At 42.1% G+C, this 19,737-nt stretch overlaps 1 protein-coding gene across 1 annotated transcript in view; it reads right to left on the bottom strand.

The window, feature by feature from the left end:
- GIPC2 (GIPC PDZ domain containing family member 2) overlaps positions 1-19,737 on the bottom strand; it is a 102,668-nt gene that overhangs the window by 23,714 nt on the left and 59,217 nt on the right. The window contains exon 4 of the mRNA XM_004582206.3: positions 9,273-9,379. Coding sequence (XP_004582263.1) covers positions 9,273-9,379 — 107 coding nt within the window. The remainder of the gene's footprint in view (positions 1-9,272; positions 9,380-19,737) is intronic.

Genomic DNA, 19,737 nt, shown 5'->3' with positions numbered 1-19,737 from the left:
AGACAGAAGCTTATATAGGCCCTTTTGGGCTGGGAAATACATCAGAAGTAGCAACCTTAGACATATGGCCTTCAGACACAGGCAGCCTGTTCTGTTCCCACACCCAATATCTGTATGGCTCATCCCATTCTCCCACCCTTATTTTCCTCCTGGTTCCTGGGACCAGAGAAGAATTGCGCCCTTGCCTGCACAAAGTTGCAAGGCAGCAAAGAACAGATTTATCACTAAAGCGGGATCCTCCCAAAGTCCAGGCACCTCCTGGCCTAGCAAAGTAGCAGTTTTTCAGTACAAAGGAATCTCACTCTGCCCAATAATAACATTTTACCCACACTCTAACAATGGAGGGTGCGACAATGTTTCTAGTTTTTTTCTCTTTTTCTCTTAGTATCTGTAGGAGGAGAGGGGAGGGAGAGGAAGGAGCTCCTTGTTGCCAAACTATATCACCATTCGGGGATGGCAGACAGTCACATGATGTCATCTTAGAGACTCTGATGTGGGGAAGACTGTTCTGAGGATGTTACTTGAGTGATTTTGATAGTCTGAGACATGGTTGGTTTTGTTGCTCCAGGGTTGAGAAAACCCTTTCAAGGTCTAATGGCTAACAGAGTCCGCATTAGTTCATCTACACACGCAGACACTTGCTGCAAAGTTTGGTCAGGAGAGTTGTCCAACCGGTTCTGCTTTTCATCCTCTGATGAGGCACTCATTGTTCTGTCAGCCAGATGAGCTGGCTGTCATGTCCCCCTTGTGCATCTGGGCATTATGTCCACTGCACAGGCATCAGCAACTAAGGAGGCCCAGTCCCAATATATGCACTCCAAGGTCAGATCACAAATACTAACATTTTTCCTGTGGCCAGAGTTTGAGTTCAGCAGACTACTTGGAGAGTCTCCCAATAAATCTTGCCTGGGGTAACCCCAGACCTGACTCCTATGTGTGTCAGCCAGTACAGGGTCTGGTTCAGTCTATCACCACCATCAACCTACACACACATGCCAGTAAATGCAATTGCCATGTCATTTCTGTCCCCAGCCTCATCTCCCATGCAAACCAACAGGGGCTGTTGCCTAGATCAACCCAGCCTGCCACAAACCCAGCCCTTACACACGCCAGCAGAAACTGCAGCAGCCTATTTAGGGCAATGCCCAATAATCTCTACCAGGCCCAACCCTAGCCCATTTCTACACAAGCCAGTATGTGCAGCAGTCTAGTCCAGCCTGTTCCGCATCCCAGCCAGCTCTTGTACACACAGGAATACTGTGGTTTAGTTCAGCTCAACACACTCCCAGACCTAGCACACACATATGCCTATAGGTACTGTTGCTTTATCCAGCCTGACCTGCCCTCCCCACCATGGCTCTCATGTTCACCCCAAATCTTGTGTTTGCCAGGAATACTGTGGTCCAACCTGACATGACTTGCACCCAGTCCTAGCACTTGCCAGCAGATGCTGTGGCAAAGCCCAACTGGCCTGCACTTACTCTGGCTCTTGCAAGTGCCACAGCTGCAGTGGCCTAGCCCAGCCTTCCCTCAAATCCCACACACACGCAGGCCAATGGGTGTTGCAGGCCTACCAAGCCCAGTCCATCCTCAATCCTAGCTCTCACACTCACCAGTGAGAGTGTCGGCCTAGCAGGTGAATTGCAGTTTCCATACCAGGCTCATACCCAACGCCAGGTTTAGTATGTGCCATTGAGTGCTATGGCCCATTCTGACATAGCCCACCTCCTCTCAGCATTCATTGGCAGGTGCTTCAGCCTGGCTCTGCCTGACCTGCTCCCAATCCCAGCTTGTGCTGGAGGATACTGCAGCCTAGCCTAGCCTAGCCAGCCTTCAGTCCCAACCTTCATGTGAACTGACAGATATTGTGGCCCAGCTCTGCCCAGGCTGCATCCCATCCTGGTTCTCCCACCTGCTGCTACAGACTGGCCCAGCCTGACCCACCCCTAGACCTAACCCACATGTATGCCAACAGATACTGTAGCCTAGCCTGGCCTTGGCTGCTCCCAGTCTCAGTTCCTTACACTCACTAACAGGATTGATGGCCTAATAGGTGCTCAGCCCAGCCTAACATAACCCACTTCCAGTTCAAGCATTCACTGGCAGGTACTGCAGCCTTGCCCAACCAGCTGTACCCATTCCAGCTGGAAGCAGCCAATAACTTGAGTTACCTTCTACTATTTAGTTAGAATCAAGAGGTATTAGACTCAAATAATAAATCCAGGTACTCTAATACAGATCTGAGCATCTTAACACACCCACCCTATCTCTTTCCAAAATTTTGATTGTTCACCCCAAGAGTGAAATAACTCTGACTTGGCCCGGTGCAACAGCCTAGCAGCCAAAGTCCTTGGCTTGAGCATGCCGGGATCCCATATGGGCGCCAGTTCTAATCCCAGCAGCTCCATCTCCCATCCAGCTCCCTGCTTGTGGCCTGGGAAATCAATTAATGAAACCCTGCACACATGTGGGAGATCCAGAAGAGGCCCCTGACTCCTGGCTTCAGCTTGACTCAGCTCTGGCCATCGTGGCCGCTTGGGGAGTGAATCACTGGATGGAAGATCTTCCTCTCTGTCTCTCCTCTTCCCTGTATATCCAACTTTCCAATAAAAACAAAATAAATCTTAAAAAAATACTTTCTACTACATATCTTATTTACTTATTTAATGTTATAACTCATCAGTTATATGTACACATTTACCATATTAACTATTGTATGTAACTATACAAATAAATATACACAAATACATATTATACCTGCATGTTTTGTATATATGTATATGTTACATATATGTTATTTTATATTATGTATGTTTTAAAATTATGTATACATTATATACTATGTAATGTACATATATTTGTATATATTTGTGTGTGTTAATTATACATTTTATATTGTATATCTTATCTATATATTGTATGTATTGTATTTTTTACATATAAAGATACTTATATTTTACATGTCTACATATATTATAAGATCATGCCAAAGAGGAAAATTTTATAAGGATGAGATAATGATGAGATAATTTAGGATAGGATAGTTTTTGTTTTATATATTAAATATACCAAAATATTTTTGTTATTGAAAGCATTTTTTAAATTTCATTGAAAACTATGACTGAATATAAATTTTTTTAAAATTTTTGTTTCAGGGGCCAGCATACTGGAACAGCAAGTTGAGCCACTGCCTTCAATTCCAGAATCCCACGTGAGCACTGGTTCCAGTCTTGGCTGTTTCATTTCCAAGTTAGCTCCTCTAATATGTCTGGGTAGGCAGTGGAGGGTGCCCAACTGTTTGTGCCCTGTCACTCATGTGGAAAATACAAACGGAGTTTCTGGCTTCTGGCTTCAGTCTGCTTCATGCTATTTTGGCCTTTTGTGAGGAGAATCAGAAGATACAAAATCCTGGTATCTCACTCTCCATTACTCTGCCTTTAAAGTAAATAAATACTTTTTTTTTAATCTTGGTTTTCATCATTTTCTCCAGGAAGGTTTTTTTGTTTTATTTTTCATTTCTTCATCGATGCATAGGTCATTCAGTAGCATGTTATTTAACTTCATGGAACTGTAAAATTTTTAAGTTTATACCTGTTGTTGAATTTGTTTTGTTGTTTTTTTTTCTGTTGTTGATTTTGTTGTATGGCTGTTCATTTAAGGGACTGTATAGTAACTGCATAATAGAGAGTATCATATCCAGATGTGAAGATACAATGCAGTATGCATCTCTACATCCAAACCAAATATGGACTCCCAGTGAAACTGCTAAATATATCTTGACAATAGGATGCTGGACTCTCTGCCATTGTCTGTACCCACAATACACTTAGATAGCAGAATAATGGACTTATGACTGATTATAAAGGACTATGGTATTGTTAAAATATGGAGGAAATCAGTGACAGTGAGGGAGTTCAGGGGGGAGGAAGGGAAATTCCAGAGCCTAAGAAATTGTATCATAACTTTAAAAATAAAATTAAATAAAATATGAAGACAAATTAAAACATTAGTTTCATATTAGGTAAAGTGTGATCTGATGCTCAGATTATTTCCACTATTGGTATTAAAGGGGTCAATAACTGAAAATGGTGTTAGCCACAAATGTTAAGTATTCAACTATAGCTTCAAATACAGAATTCACAATCAGATTATAAGAATTTCACATTATTAAAAAAATAACTTCACATTATTTTTAAGACTCTTATAAGTGTGTAATAGCTCATATTCTTGTATTTTATTAAACTCATACAATTTCTAGGAGATAAAAATTGTAACCTTTTAAGGATCTAGGTAAAACTTTCTCACAATTTTATCTATTTATAAGAACTAAGACTTAAAAACAGTGACATATTTTTCTTCACTACAGTGTATTTTCTTCTTTTTTAATAATTACATTGTATTATGTGACTCAGTTTCATAGGCTCTGGGATTCCCCCGACCCCTCCCTATACCCTCCTCCCATGGTGGATTCCTCCACCTCGTTGCAGTATTACAGATCAAATTCAGTTGAGATTCTTTCACTGCAAGCATATACCAAGCAAAGAGTCCAGCATCTAATTGTCCAGATACATTCAATGGTTTCTTGGGGAGATCATCTCTGGTCTGAAGGTAGAGCTGGCAGAATATCATCCTGATCAATTGAAAGCCACAGCATAACATCAACGACAATTTACAACATTATGGAATTAATTGTCATAGTATTGAGTAACCAATATGTTACAAGATGCAAGTTCTTAACCACATCCTGTGACTACTTCATTGACATTTTGATTTTAGTTTATATACAACTAGCTTTTATACACCTTATAATGGCTATAGGGTACTATTCAACTGTCTCGTGTTTATCCTCATTTTAGTATTTAGCAGTTTATTGTGTTGAAGCATAATTCTACTGAACTTGGCAGATTTTAGGATAGTCTAAACTGGCTTATAACTCTAGCAAGGCATATGTCAACAGCTGAGGTGTAGAACTGTTTTAGGAGGGGTGTGCAAAGAAATCTTCCATTCCCCAGTGAGGAGTATCTAATCTCTGTGTCCTAGCTAGTAAGGTGTATGTGAATCTACGCTGATCGCTTCCTGTCTGGTTCTAAGCTTTCCTTGTTGTTCTCTGTCTATTCTGGTTTTGTTTATTTGTTTGTTTGTTTGTTTTGGAGGGGCTCGGGAGCGACCCTGATGATCATTGCAAGAGAGGGTGGAGATCCAAAGTTGGAACTAAGTAAGGACCAGAGAAAGCTCCTCTCCCTAGTCCCAAAGGAAGTTTGCTGTTCTGTGTCTATGGACCACTCAGGGCGCCTAACTGTTGTTCCGATGACCTTGGATCCTGCAAGGAAGAATTTGGGCTTCTTCCATCCCATGTGGGAGATTCAGATGGGGGTGGGTGACCTCAGAGTTCTCGGCCTCCAAAGGCACTCAAATTCCCAGTGGTCTTAATACAGTGTATTTTCAATTGTCAGTGTAAAACCACAGCCATGCAAAGTAGCTTACATGTTAACCTTTGGATCTACTGTAATTATGGTAACCAGTATCAACACTCCTGGTATATACAAGGCCACCTGTATTTGACCATTCTACCTCCTAAATAGCTCTTGTATCATCTCTTCTCCATCTGTATCTTATATTCTTGACTTCAGCTCTCATCTTTTCTTCCTCACAAAAGTTCCTAGTCTGTCTCCCTACTTGCAGTCTTTACCCTCTCAAATCCACTCCCCAAGAGCACTTCCGCTAGATTCAAGGACTTTTCCCAAAATGCAAAAGTGACTGTGTTTTCCCCCCTCACTATTCTTAAGTGGTACCCCATTTCCCACAGCACCCTTCACACCCTTGACTCACAGTAAGCCTCCAGCCTCATCACACAGGTACTTCCACCTCTAAGCTCAAGGCCAGCTCACAAAGTCCATGGCCATCATGCTTCAAGCCAACAAGATGCTTCTCCTTGTCTTAAACCAACTAATCACTTCTTCAGGATGGAGGCTCTCCCTGCCCGCCTTCCTTACCCAAGTCTCCAGCAGTAGCTGTTCAGCAGATCTCTGTGACACCATGCTTCCTCAGCACACCATCCTAATTCTATCCCAAGGTTCACAGTCACCTCATTTTCTCAGTGAAAATACCATGAAAAAATGTTTGAAGCACATAAATGGGATATACAATTTGAGATTACAAGGAGATGATTTTCTTCAAACTCTACAAATATGTTGCAAATTTAAGTGCTTGAAATTAGATTTCAAGTCATCTGAATTAGATTTAATAATAACAGCAAACCATTTTCATGACGAGCTATTTTTAACTGCCCCATTTAATTAAACAGGTTATGCAAATAGAAATCAATTTTATGATGTTTGTCTCCAAATGATTCTTTCCAAAGAGACCTTAAGCTACTCTTTTTCACCCCAGTGCCTTATATGAGCAGGTGCTAATAAACATTTATTAACTATGCTAACTACTAGAAGATGGCCTTGCCCCTAAAGTAACCAGGGAATTCTTCCTGCTGACTCTGCTTCTCTTGTAAGCTGTTTTAACAGTCTGTCTACTTTTCCTCACAGCCTCAAGTGTAAAGTAGGGCTATAATTTTACTGGTTCCCCACTGTCAGATCCTTCTGATTGTTATTTCACTCCCTTATAAATTCTTTCCTCCCACTGAGGTGTTCATTCAGCCAATAAATAGCTACTAGCCATCAGCAAAATGGCAAACAGCAGAAAAGGAAAGACTCGAAATGGCACATCACATCTCAATTCAGAGTGTCTGGGTTTGAGGCCCAGTTTCCCCTGGATTTCACTTCCTACTAATGTGCGCCCCAGAAGGCAGCAGATGACAGTTCAAGAACGTGGGCCCTGTCGCCTACATGAGACAGGTCAGTTCCACCTGGGCCCCCTCCAGCTGCACCAGGAATCTGAAAGATGAATCAAAATTTCTCTCCATGTGTCTCTGTCACTGCCACACTCAACCTCTGTCTTTCAAATAAAATTAAAGTACATTTTCAGGAAGTTTTAAGTAGCCAGAAGTTACTGCCCTAGGTTTGGAGATTTTGTTTGTTTGCTTGTTTTGGGGGTTTTTGGTTGGTTGGTTGGTTGGTTGGTCAGTTTTGTTTGGTTGTTGTTGTTGTGTTGTTGTTTTCCCCACTGCCTCAAAATATCTCACTGAAAAATGCTCTGGACTGTTGTGGATCTTTCAGTTGCTATTTGCCCCCAGAACAATTCTTTCATTCCTCAGGCCCAAGCCACAGACTGAGAGATCTTCTCTGGATTCCCCCAAAGAGACAACATTTTAGGTGACTATAACATTCTGCTGAGCTAAACAACCTCTGAGCTTGAATGAGGAATTGGCCACAGGCATCTCAGGTATGTAGCAAACTGCAAGTAGACTGTGACCCACCCTAACAGCATACTCTTGTGACTAAGCAGCTGAGTCTCAGCCAATCACAGCAACAAACGCCTTAGCTAATCACAAGCTGAAGACTGCCAAATTACACCCAAATAAGGCAAACACCAGACTGTTGCACCAGTCAAGTAATCACCACATGTCCTTTCCTGTCTTTTCAATTATAAAAGTAGCTCATTATATTGTAAGGCAAGAGAGGGGGTGGAGGGAAAGGGGACATGTAGAGTCATCATAAGTCTGCATTCTCACCTTGTTCTAGAATACTTTACTAGCTCAAATCAACTTGGTTAAACGAAACTGGTTTGTTTTCTTTTTTGACACTTTCTCAAGACAACCCTGGTGTCATAATTCCTTGAATGTCTGCTCTGACAACCCATCCTGTGACTGATCCTGGACTTTAACATGGATCAAACCCTGCAATCCCACTGTACAGTACGGCCTCCTAATTTGTTCACCTGTGTCTTCTGGCAATGAAGCATAAAGGGAATCCTGGGACAGAATTTACACACAGCGAAATGAAACAGGCCTGGTGCCTATGCCCTGCCCGCAGGAGCCTCAGACATCTGTTGGAGTGCCCGTCCATACAAGGATGACTTTAGCATCACTATCGTGGCTGTGGTGAGTGGATCTGCTACTTGTCACTGTGAGTCACTGTGAATCTTTAACACAACTATCCCAACCCCTGTTGTTCTCTTCCCCCTGCCTTCACATGCCTCTCTTCCTTCTTGTGTTTTTCATCCAGATACTCATCTTTATATAGACAAAGAAAACCTTTGCCTGCCTCAAGTTAAACTGACTCTTGTATCAATTCATTAACAGCAGAAATTTGAATGCCTTTGTATATCGGGTACTAATTCTAGGTACTAAGGATTGAACAAGACACACACATGAACAGTGAACAAAAATATGTGAGCTAAGGAGCTAGATAGTATGCAAAAATTAAACAGAGATATAATAAGTCCTATCATGCTTAGTATTTAATAAGAAAAACTAAAGACATAAAAGATTGAGCAGCAGAATGGGTGAAGGGAATCGCTGTTTATGCAGGATGCTCAGAAAAGGCCTTTAGATAAAGCAATACTTGGGCAGAAACTTAACGCAGTGAAACAGCAAAACATGCAGATAAATGGGCAAAACATCCAGACAGAAGTAACAGCAACACAATGGCCAGAGGCAGGGATGCATCTGGGATGTTTGAGGACAGCAAGGGGATGGATGTGGCTGAGGTAGGGGATGTCATGGGTACATGATGGAATGTAAGATCAGAGAAACACAGAGTCACATCATGTCAGTCCCTCTCAGGATTTTAGCTTTGATTCTAACTGACGTGGGATGCCCCTGGAGAGCTGTAAACTGAAAGTACCATCATCTCACTTGTGTTGTAAAGAGCAGTCCTGACTACTGTGTTGAGCACAGATGGCAAGAAGGCAAGGGACACACAGGAAGACAGCACGCCATGGTGCCCGGACAAACAGCACACTTCCTGTTGCAGGGACAGAAGTGGTAGACAGGACTTGCTATGGAAGGGATGTGATGTAGATCATGAAAAAGATGAGCAAATATAACTACAAAGTGTTCAGCCTTTTTTTTGTAGGCTCTGGAATTGGTTGATTTCATTTTAAATTCTTGCATAATACATGAGTCTATAGACCCTGGAGAAAAGCTGTCTGCAGGGAGCTGACAATTCCTCTTCATCATCATCTCTTTTCCTGGTCATAGTTGCTATGTTTCCTTCATGAGCACCTTCAATAACTTAGTAATTAATTTCAAATTCATACTTTGAATAGAATGAATGACATTTTGTTTCACTTTCTGATTTTACCTTTGGTTCCAGCTCTGATAAGCATGATTATCTATACAGTTCCAAGCAAAATGAGAAGCAACTGAAATAACATACCGTTTCTTCTACAGTGGCAGGACCTTTTGATCTCAAGCGAAGTGTCTCCTTGCCAGAATCAACTTTCTCTACTGATGACTTTCCAGATTTTGACCTTGGCCCAATTTCTATAAACATGAAGACATACAAATTCAGAAATAACTATAGCAGACTACTGTGAAAGGTAACAGTTTCCATTACAAAGTATACTCAGTTACTATAGAAAAATTAATCAAACGGAGGTCTTCTAGAATTTCCAAAAACAAAATAATAGATATGCCATCTGTCATATCTCGTAAGGGAGCCTCTGTGAGAAGACAGTTCTAGCTGCAGAAATCAAGGGGGATATGTGAAATGCGCAGATGGGAAAGGCTGAGAGGGAGGAAGTCTAAGAGAAAACAAATCTTCAATACGAGAGTCAAGAGGGATGAGGGACAGGAAAGCAGCACAAGTCCAGCTGGACTCGATGCATTCAGATTGTGAAGAAGAGCAAGAATCAATTCTTGATTGAAGGGACAAGGGCACTTTCATTGGATACCTACCCTGTGTTTGATGCTTTATGCTCAACATCTCATTGAACACACAACAACCCGTAAAGCATGTTATTGCCCTCACTCCACAGATAAGGGGTTTGAACTCCATAGAAAGTATAGTTAGCCTTTAACACCAGGTCTTGTCACCTCAAAACCTGTGCTTCCATCAACATGCTGGCTCTATACTTCTTGCAAGCACAAGGGATAAGTTCAGAAGTGGCAACTGAGAGAAGCAGGCCCCTAAATAGAAAGAAGATGAAAGCAAGTTCCAAAGAAAAAATGAGCTGCAGACAACAGGGATGACCACAGGCAGCAAGAGTTCATGAGAAGTCAGTCTTTCCCTTAGGTCACGCTCTATGTCTGTGCTTTTCTTTGTTTTTGATTTTGCAATGCACCAAGAGTCATTCCCCAGCCAATACCAAGCAATAACATAAATGAATGAGACAAACAAGTATGCCTATCAAGGCCATGCCAATAATCTACAGCCCTGTAGAAATGTAGGTCCTGTGTAGCCAGACACACATTTTGCAAAGAAACTGGATACTCAAAGCTTTGTATAAAGCCTCTTTTAAGCTTGGGTGGTTAGCTTAGGCTTTCAAAACAACATATTGAGGGGGTAGGTACTGATGCACAGTAGGATAAGCTACTGCTTGCGATGCCTACATACCATGCTGGAGGGCCAGTTCAAGTCCCACTAATCTGTTTCAGAACTAGCTTGCTGCTGATGCACTGGGAAGAAGCAGAAATGAGCCTAAGTACTTGTGTGCCTGCTACCCACATGAAAGACCCAGATTGAGTTCCCACCTCCGGGCTGAAGCAGGCATTTGGTGAGTGAACCAGTGGGTAGAATACAATCCCAATTTCCAATCAGTGTGGCAGATTCCAATCACAAGCCAATTTAAAACCTCTGCAAGTATCCCACGATTCTTCTTGATTAAAATTCTATGCAGAGGGGCTGACACTTTGGTGCAACAGATTCAGCTACTGTCTGTGGTGCCAGTAACCCTTCTGGCTGCCGGTTCTAGTCATGGCTACTCCACCTCTGATCCAGCTCCCTGCTAATGCATCAGGGACAGCAACAGAGGATGGTCCAATTGCATGGGTCTCTGTACCCAAGTGGGAGATCCAGATGAAGCTCCTGGATCCTGGCCTTGGTCTGGCCCAGCCCCAGCAGTAGCAGCCATTTGGAGAGTCAAACAGCAGATGGAATATCATTCTCTCTCTCTCTCTCTCTCTCTCTCTCTCTCTCTCTCTCTCTCTCTTCCTTTTTCTGACTCACATATAAATTATTAAACCTTTACTTTAGACATTCTATACAGCAACAGTTGAGGGTGAGGACTGAGTGTAGTGAGGGAAGAGGACTCTGGACTACAGACCAGGACAGGCCAGACTGGCAAGCACAATTAGGTAGTGTGCAAAGCTCTCAAGACTGACATCAATGGCCTGCAGGAGTGCATTCTTGCTGACTTAGAACCTAGAAGACTTCCACCATCACTAAGGTACTATTTTGCTATTGGGAGTCTATGCCAAATTGACTAGGGATTTTTCACATAAATTTTAGCCTATATTTGGGGACAGAATCTTCAAAACATGCCTTCTTCTAAAATTGAAACTATTAAAAATCATGTAACAAGCAGACCCTCCTAAAGTAAACACCTATAAATAGTGGCTGACAAGATTTGAGAACATCCAGATGCTAGTCATGGTGACCAAGCAAGTTCCCAGAAGCCTACAGCTGAACAAGCAAGCATCCAGGGATGATCTTGCCCGTAGCACTGTGCCCTTGGAGAAGAAAGGATCCACAAACACTGAGCACAGAATTAGATCAAAGAAAAGATACAGGTGAATGTCATAAGCACTGTCCAGGACTCTGCAATGCCCAGCAGTGGTGTTCTCACCCCACGCTCATGTGTGTCCCCAGAGTGGTAAAGATGACCTCAGCTTAGTGATACTAACGTACTAACATTAAAATTAATAACACACACACACTACTGAAATTTCACCAAGAAACCTATTCAAAACAACTTGCCTTTCCATATAAATTTCGTTCAGGGTTAGAAAGAAGGTGCTTAGCTAACACGCACATTTTGTTTAACCACTAAATGCACATATCTAAGAGGAAAGTTACACTGGCATGCTGACTTACCAACAAGTGTCTCCTCTAAGTTTTCCGAACATGACAAGATTTGGGGAAACTGAGCAATTCTGAATACACTGGAAAAAACAAAAGGTTTCTGAGACTTACAAAGGGAAGTACCCAGGCTCTGGGATGTAGAGCTTCATAAAGGCGCGACCACGCCTGCTTGAGAAGTCAGTTGTCCCACCCCCAGATGATGACTCTAGCTTATCTTGTTCTTACCAACACCACCATTAGCTACAAGGAAAAAAATGTATGACCAGAAAGTGTAAAGTTCTCTTGTGGCCTCTGTTTTCCCACAACACACACAACCCCACCCTCTCCACATTCTCTTTAGTGTGGTGCACTTGTTATATTGACACAGCTTTATCACCAGGAGTCCAGGTTAGAAACCCCTGAAGCAGCTCACGGGACTGGAAAGATATCTAATGACCTGTGTGCACCACTGTGGTATCTAACAGAACGGTGTCACTCCCCTGAAAGTGCTTTGTGATCTGCTAGTCTTCCCAGGAATTTTGTTTCTGCTTTGTTTTTAAAGCATTATATATTTTCTCAAGCAATTACTTGAAAGTGATATCTCAAAACTAACCACTGGGTGGCACCCAAGCAAAAGTTTAATTTTCAGTGCTGTCTTAGCCTGGCATCCAGAAAGCCCACTTCCATGTCCTAGGGAAACAAAAGCCACATCTCCCTGTATGATGGTACAGATACGTGAATCAGCCTGTGTATACATGAAGACAGGCAGAAGAGTCCTGTTCACCTGCAGGGAAAAAGACAATGTTTGGGATTGTTCTGAGGACCGTAAATGTTTATAGCCTGACCTATTTTGGGGGTGTTGGCCTGCCCAAACCTGTCTGAGCAGTCAGACCAAATCCTAAATCATTGCCTTCACATGAGAGGATCTACACTCTGCCTTCCTCTGGCCTGAGTTACAAGTGGGCCACACAGCACTGCAGAGACCCTGCACCAGCCTGCAGGTGGCTGGTGCCCCAGCTCTCCAGACACCCCACTGCACCAAGGCACTTGCGCACAGACACTCACAGCTGGTTACAGCCTGGCTGCTCCCAGAGACGACCTGCATGCCATCAAGTAGTCATGTTCATTCTCGAAGCGTTTAAAGCAATTGTGTCTGTTACTCTAATTATGTGATTTAATTTCAAAGTGCATGAGCTGATGCAATGAGTGTGAAATGAAGAGCTATTATTGCTATGAAAACTAGGTTGACAGCTTTGGAAAGATGCCATGAGGATGAGTTGCCAGAAAAAAAAAATGAGGTGTAGGCATGATGACTTTGGGAGATTAGGAAAATTAGCTTTAAATATCAATCATTTCAAATATCCAGTTTTTGAAACAAAATAGAACCCATAAATAGGCATGAAGATTGTGATTACGTAAGATTTCATAGCACTCAAACTTATGCCAACTCGAAAAAAATGTCTTCTTATCAAGAGTGGTATACCATCTTTTAAATTAACATGTTTGTGTGTGAGTATGTGTGTGTAGCATTTTATAGAAATTTTTTGAAAGGCAGAGACAAAGATACAGATCTTCCATATGCTAGTTAACTCTTCGCAACAGCCAATGATGAGGCCAGGAACCCAAAACTCAGTCTAAGTCCCCCGTATGGATGACAGAAACCCAGGTACGGAGCCATCCTCTGCTGCTTCCCGTGGTGCACATTAGCAGGAAGCTGGAATCAGAGGCTGGAGCCTTGGCATTCTCCCCATGCGTACAGGGCAGGAGTCCCCAAGTCAGCCTGAAGTATGGGGCATCACTCTCAGAGCAGGGCGGAGACCAAGACTTCAGTGTGAGGTGGGCACCGCAGATCAGCTGAATTCAGTAGTTGTTCAGTGAGCAAGAAATGGCCAAAGATGCCCAGAGGAAAAAGAACGGAATGCTTAAGAGTCAGAGAAGGCCAACAGGGAAAGCTAAGAGCGTCAACTCTTTCTCAGCGCGCATGCGAAAGCCTTGAGGACACTGAGAATTAGTTTTAACAAGGTGTAGTACAGTGCACCGCAGGGCCAATGTGAAAAGGAGGTGTGAATACATTAATAGTGATTTGGTGGCAACTAGGAAACAAACCACTTGATTTTCATTCAAACCCATAAAACTTGTTCTAATAATTCTCACTAGTTTTCATCTGAAAATAGAGGCCCATTTTATTGTCCTGTTATCCCCAAGTTCAAATGTCTTTTGTAGGATTGATTGCTGATGCCTGGTCATCTCTGCTTCATACTCAGCTGTTGAGCATGCTTCAATGCCTGTGACCTATGTTCCGATTTGCACTCTGACCACTGATACCCTATGAGAAAATCGGTATTTTGAGTGAATCTCCGCTATCCCCGGTGTTAAGGATATGGACTTTTGATTCAGAGCTCATGAATTAAAATCCCAGCACCCCCATTCACAAATTGTGTGAGCTCATGGAATAAGTTCTTACTGTAAAATGAAAACAAAACCTATTCACAACGTTGTTTTTAAGCATTCAATGGGCTATTGTATGAAAGAAGCGAAGTCCAGCAGTCTTCACGCTTGTTCAGACATTGGAGAATCTGGTTCTAGTCACAGCTCCTCCGCTTCCGACCCAGCCTCCTTTGGCTGACACAGACCCTGGGAGGAAGAGTGATGGTTCAAGGAGTTGGGTCCCTTCTACCCAGGCGGGAGACGCAGACTTCAGTCTGCCACAGCCCTATCTGAGCATGAAGCAATGGATGAAGACCTGTGTCTGTATTTCTTTGCCTTTTGAGTAAAATGAAGGAAAAGAGTGCTTTGTTTGGTTTTTTGATAGAATGCTGCTAAGGGTTTATAATTTACTTTTCCTAATGCATTACAACCTGAGAGAGAAACCTGCTCCCCTACTCCCTCCCAACAAAACTACATATATCAGGTTTCTCTAAAACCAGAAAGCATGCAAAGATCCCTCTGCAAAGGTTCAGCCAGCCACCACTTCAAAAGCCAGGGCCAAGGGCTCTTTTTTAATTCTACTTCTCCTGTCAAACAGTGTTATCTTCCCCTTCAGTCTAGACAGGGGTAGAAAAAGATGGTTCTCTCCACTGCTCCACTCAGGTTCTTCAAGTGGACAAGCCTGATCCCAGCCTCTCACGGCACACTGGACAGAAGTCCCTTGAACACTATCTCATTGGTGACAGAAATTTTTTTAATGCTTATTTATATATTTTTTTATTTTAAAAGCAGACATAGAAAGAAAGACACAAACAGACTAAGAGACATCATCCTTCCATTAGCTCACTCCCCAGATGCCTGCATCAACCAGGGATAAGCCAGACCAAATTGCCAGGAACCAGACATTTATACTGGATCTCCCACATGGGTGGCAGGAACCCAGGGTGCACATTAGCAGGAACCGGGAGTCAGAAGCACACGAGCCAGGACTTCAGCGGGGTACTCCAACACAGGGTGCAGGTATCCCACTGCACCAAACACACACCACAGCAAGAACCCAAAGCAAAGGGGAAGCACAACAGGCGAAACATGGGCTAAAGGACATGGTGAAATCCCGGGACTCTGCCTTCTGCCCCCATATCCCATTAGAGTTATGGGACACCACAAACCCCTATCACCACTCCATTCTAGAAAAAGAAATATACAGCCCCCTTCCCTAGCCACCCATGGAGAACTCAGCCACCTCATCAAATTCAACCAGCTATTTCCATGATATTCTTTTACGTCCTAAGAGTGGCCAGTGGTTCACTGGGCAGGACTTTGCAAAACATATCCAGCAACGAGCCTCAGCATCACAGGCTCATGCTTATTTTTTCAGTGTTCCTAGAGCTGACTTGGATCTGATTCACATTAACATTAACAAAACACAGGGAGCAAATGTCATCACGTCATTTGTTAATCCATAGGGAAAATACTGTAGTCATACAGTATTGAAATCACTCTCACATATTAGCACTTTGATTGCTTAAAACAATTATTTAAATAGGTATACTTTCTCCTTACAGACTCATTTCCCAGTGTACGCAATTTATAAAAGCACTGAGGTTTTAAGTCAGGTGCTCTGATTCTAAAGTCTGCACTCTCAGTCACTTACTCCCCAAGTGTCAAAGGTCCAAGTTGACTAGATGCCTCCTCCTCATGCGTTTAAGATTTCCTGGAAAACATCATGTGCAGCAGAGACCCAACTAACAAGGTTACAGACAAGAAGGAAGAAAAAGGTGTTCCAGACCACAGGTTTAGCAAGTTCAAAAGCTCCAAAAGCAAGGAATGAAGAGCTTATGCTTCAGATCCCTCCCAACTGGGTGACTCACACTTGGTGAGTTTTTCACCCCTCCCAAAAATGACTCACTTGAAATTTCCTTCCCACTGGATACCTGAGCAGCCTCGCCTACATGGCACAAGATCAAGATCAAAGACCTTGACCATGAAGGACAACTATCTCAGGCCAAGATTTCAAACAGGTGGTTCACAGTTACACATGATCTATAAAATATTTATTGGACATGCAGTGCTTGAAGATTCTAATTAGTTCCCAATCTTTTTTTAATTCAAAAGATTTCTTCAAAAATTCAAAATCTAGATTTTCTTTCTGGAAACTAACATTTCTACGAATTAACAATAACTTTACCTGGAGTTTGTAGATCTTGGTTCTTAATTCAGATAACCTCTCAAATATAGATGTTCTTTCTCCACATAATTTGCCTGATTAAAAATTATGAGTTGCTGTGAGCATTAGACACTAATTGGTTGCCTTTCCAGCAGCTGTTTGTCATTTAAGGATCACTGTAGTTCAGGGGAAGGTGATGGCTCCCAGCTTCAGGGACAAAACATATGCACGGGGCCAAGACAATTGACATCTCTCATCACACTGATTCCAACAAAGTGGGCAGGTGTTTGAAGCCAGTTGGATCAGAACAAACTGCAGGACTTGACTAGAAATTCTGAGGCAAGGACAGACACTGTCCTTTTCTGCTCTACATGAATAAGGAACTGCCAACCTTGAACACTAAAGAATTAACCATAAGTCAATGCCTAGATGTTGAAGCTGACCCATCAGGCACCAGAGCAGAGGAAAAGGCAAGTGTGGATCCTGATTACCTTATATGGACCCACACAGAACCATGATGATGCCAGCATCGTTCATGAACTGTAAATATATAATACTTTCTTTTCTGCAAAATGTGGTTTAGTAGGACCTGACCCTGTCTCCAACCAAAAAACACCTCATAGAAAATTCTATCCAGGCAGAGATACAAGCCAGCTAAAAAGGCCTTCTGATGTTTAAACGTACACCAACAACACCATGCATAAATAGTTCACATGCTCCCTAGTCCACATCTACCTCCAACACACATCCATACTTTCCAAAGTAGCTGACATAAAATCCAGATTATGTGTGTCCCAGGATTTGTGACTTTAACTATGCATTCCTTCTTCCCATGTCCAACATTTCTCAGACTTTAGAAGAAGGTTTAGAGAGAGAGAGAGAAAGGGAGAGAGGAAGGAAGGAAGGAAGGAAGGAAGGAAGGAAGGAAGGAAGGAAGGAAGGAAGGAAGGAAAGAAAGAAAGAAAGAAAGAAAGAAAGAAAGAAAGAAAGAAAGAAAGAAAGAAAGAAAGAAAGAAAGAAAGAAAGAAACTGAAGGAAGGAAAGGAGAGAAAAGGAAAGGAAAGGAAAGGAAAGGAAAGGAAAGGAAAGGAAAGGAAAGGAAAGGAAAGGAAAGGAAAGGAAAGGAAAGGAAAGGAAAGGAAAGGAAAAAGCAAAGAGTAATACCCCTGACAGAGTACTTGGGAGAAGATAAAAAATTAGGAAAAGGAAACAGTGCTGATGCCCCCGGCATGAAGCCATCAGTTCTTGCTATCACATCACAAGCGCTGTGAGCACCTGAGCAAACCTCACAGGAACACAGAGCCGGTTCTGAACCATCTTTGATGAGGAAAAACAGTGCACACAAGTGATCAGAAGTGGAAGAACTGAGCCCGCAATCTTCTTGTTCTCAAATATCATTGAGCAACTGTTTTTGCATGACTTCTTGAAACTGCTTGACTTTCTCTCAGGGGGGTAGGAGGGAAGCTCCATGATTTTAGCCCAGAAGAAATGTTACAGATAAAGATAGATATGTAAACCTCTAGATTCCAATTTGGAAAATTATTCTTTGAAAAAAAGTGATCATTAAAATATTTTGTTTTCATTATTTTACTTTACAATATAATTTTGTGGAAATTCAAGATATGAAAGTTATTGTTTACCTTTAGTACTATTTTATTATGCATTTTCCCCTTAGATTTCCTTTTTAAAGATGTATTTATTCTTATTGGAAAGGCAGATATACAGAAAGGAGGAGAGACAGAGAGGAAGATCTTCCATCTGATGATACACTCCCCAAGCAGCCACAACAGCTGGAGCTGCGCCAATTCGAAGCCAGGAGCCCAGAATTTCTTCTGGGTCTCCCACGCGGGTGCAGGGCCCCAAGGCTTTGGGCCGTCCTTGACCTCCTTCTCAGGCCACAAGGATGAGCTGGATGGGAAGCAGTGTCGCTGGGATTAGAACCAGAGCCCATATGGGATCCAGGCGCGTTCAAGGCAAGGACTTTAGCTGCTAGGCTATCGCGCCAGGCCCTTTCCCTTAGATTTTAAGAAGTAGGTACTGAAACAGATCCAGCCAATTTAAACAGTTGATATAACCTAATATTCTACCCACATTTCCAATGTGGAATCGTTGACATTAATATTTAAAGTATATATTAAGTGAGAAAAATGATATGACTGAAAACAATAAAGTTAATATATGTAGAAGGGTTTTTCCTTTTTTATGATTAAGTTTCTTTAACTTCCTAAAGTACTAGCCTTCTTTGGAAAAATAATCATCTCTGGCTCAGATGTTGATAAACTGATCTTATATTTAAAACCTGAAAACAATGGAAAAAGCCTAAAGAAATAAAAGCCATCCATGAACTCACCACAAAAGATAACTGTACACTGCAAATCATTTTTCCTCTGCAGTTAAAGGTAGTCTTACAAAAGTAGGATATTACTAAATGTTGTTTTTTCATCTGTTTTCCACTTCATATGTCACAGGCATCTTTTCAGGACATGAAATGGAACCACTTATCTGCTTCACATTTTCTAAAAGGACACTCTGACCACAATTTTCAGTACATTTTATTAACTAAATTTTCTCATGATTATATAACCGTTATATAACAAAATGTAATAGAAGGAAATATTAGTAAAAAATACTGTTCTTTCAAATTACATTATATTCATGCTATTCAGTCACATTAAGGACCCCACTTACATTTCAACATCATTTTGACCCGTTTATCCCATGTTACTCTCTCAGTGACCAACCTTAGAGACAATGGAATTGACACTCTCACTGTCCTCAGTTCCACTCCTTTCAAAGCACAGCTCAAAGGAATCAATCACCATCATACAGGCTGTAATAGTACCTTCTCTGATTAAAAATGTTAAGCATTTAGTAATATTTTTCAAATAAAAGGTTACAACTTGATTTTTTTTTAAAAAAAGGTTCATTTGGACATAGGCATCCAGCTGGGCCTTTCCATGGAGAAATCTCTCATCGGTCAGTCTCCAGCTCCACAGTCTCCTGACACATCTGCAGTGCTGCTGAAAGAAGCTCAGCTCTTCATGCATCTTCTACCACCACCTCTCTGCGGAAATGCCAAACCAATGTCTAGCAAGATTCAAAAAGGCCAGAATTCTGCTGCGTCAAAGGATGACAGACAGGTTCCACTTCCCCATACCTGTGAGCGCTCTAAACTCTCATCCAGGGACCAGCACTGTGGCGTAGCAAGCTAGGCACTGCCAGCAACATCAGCACCCCACATGGGTG

This window comes from Ochotona princeps, chromosome 2 (assembly GCF_030435755.1).
Source record: "Ochotona princeps isolate mOchPri1 chromosome 2, mOchPri1.hap1, whole genome shotgun sequence".
Classification (NCBI taxonomy): domain Eukaryota; kingdom Metazoa; phylum Chordata; class Mammalia; order Lagomorpha; family Ochotonidae; genus Ochotona; species Ochotona princeps.
The sequence above is the reverse complement of the archived record's forward strand: the minus strand, read 5'-3'. Positions and strand labels throughout refer to the sequence as shown.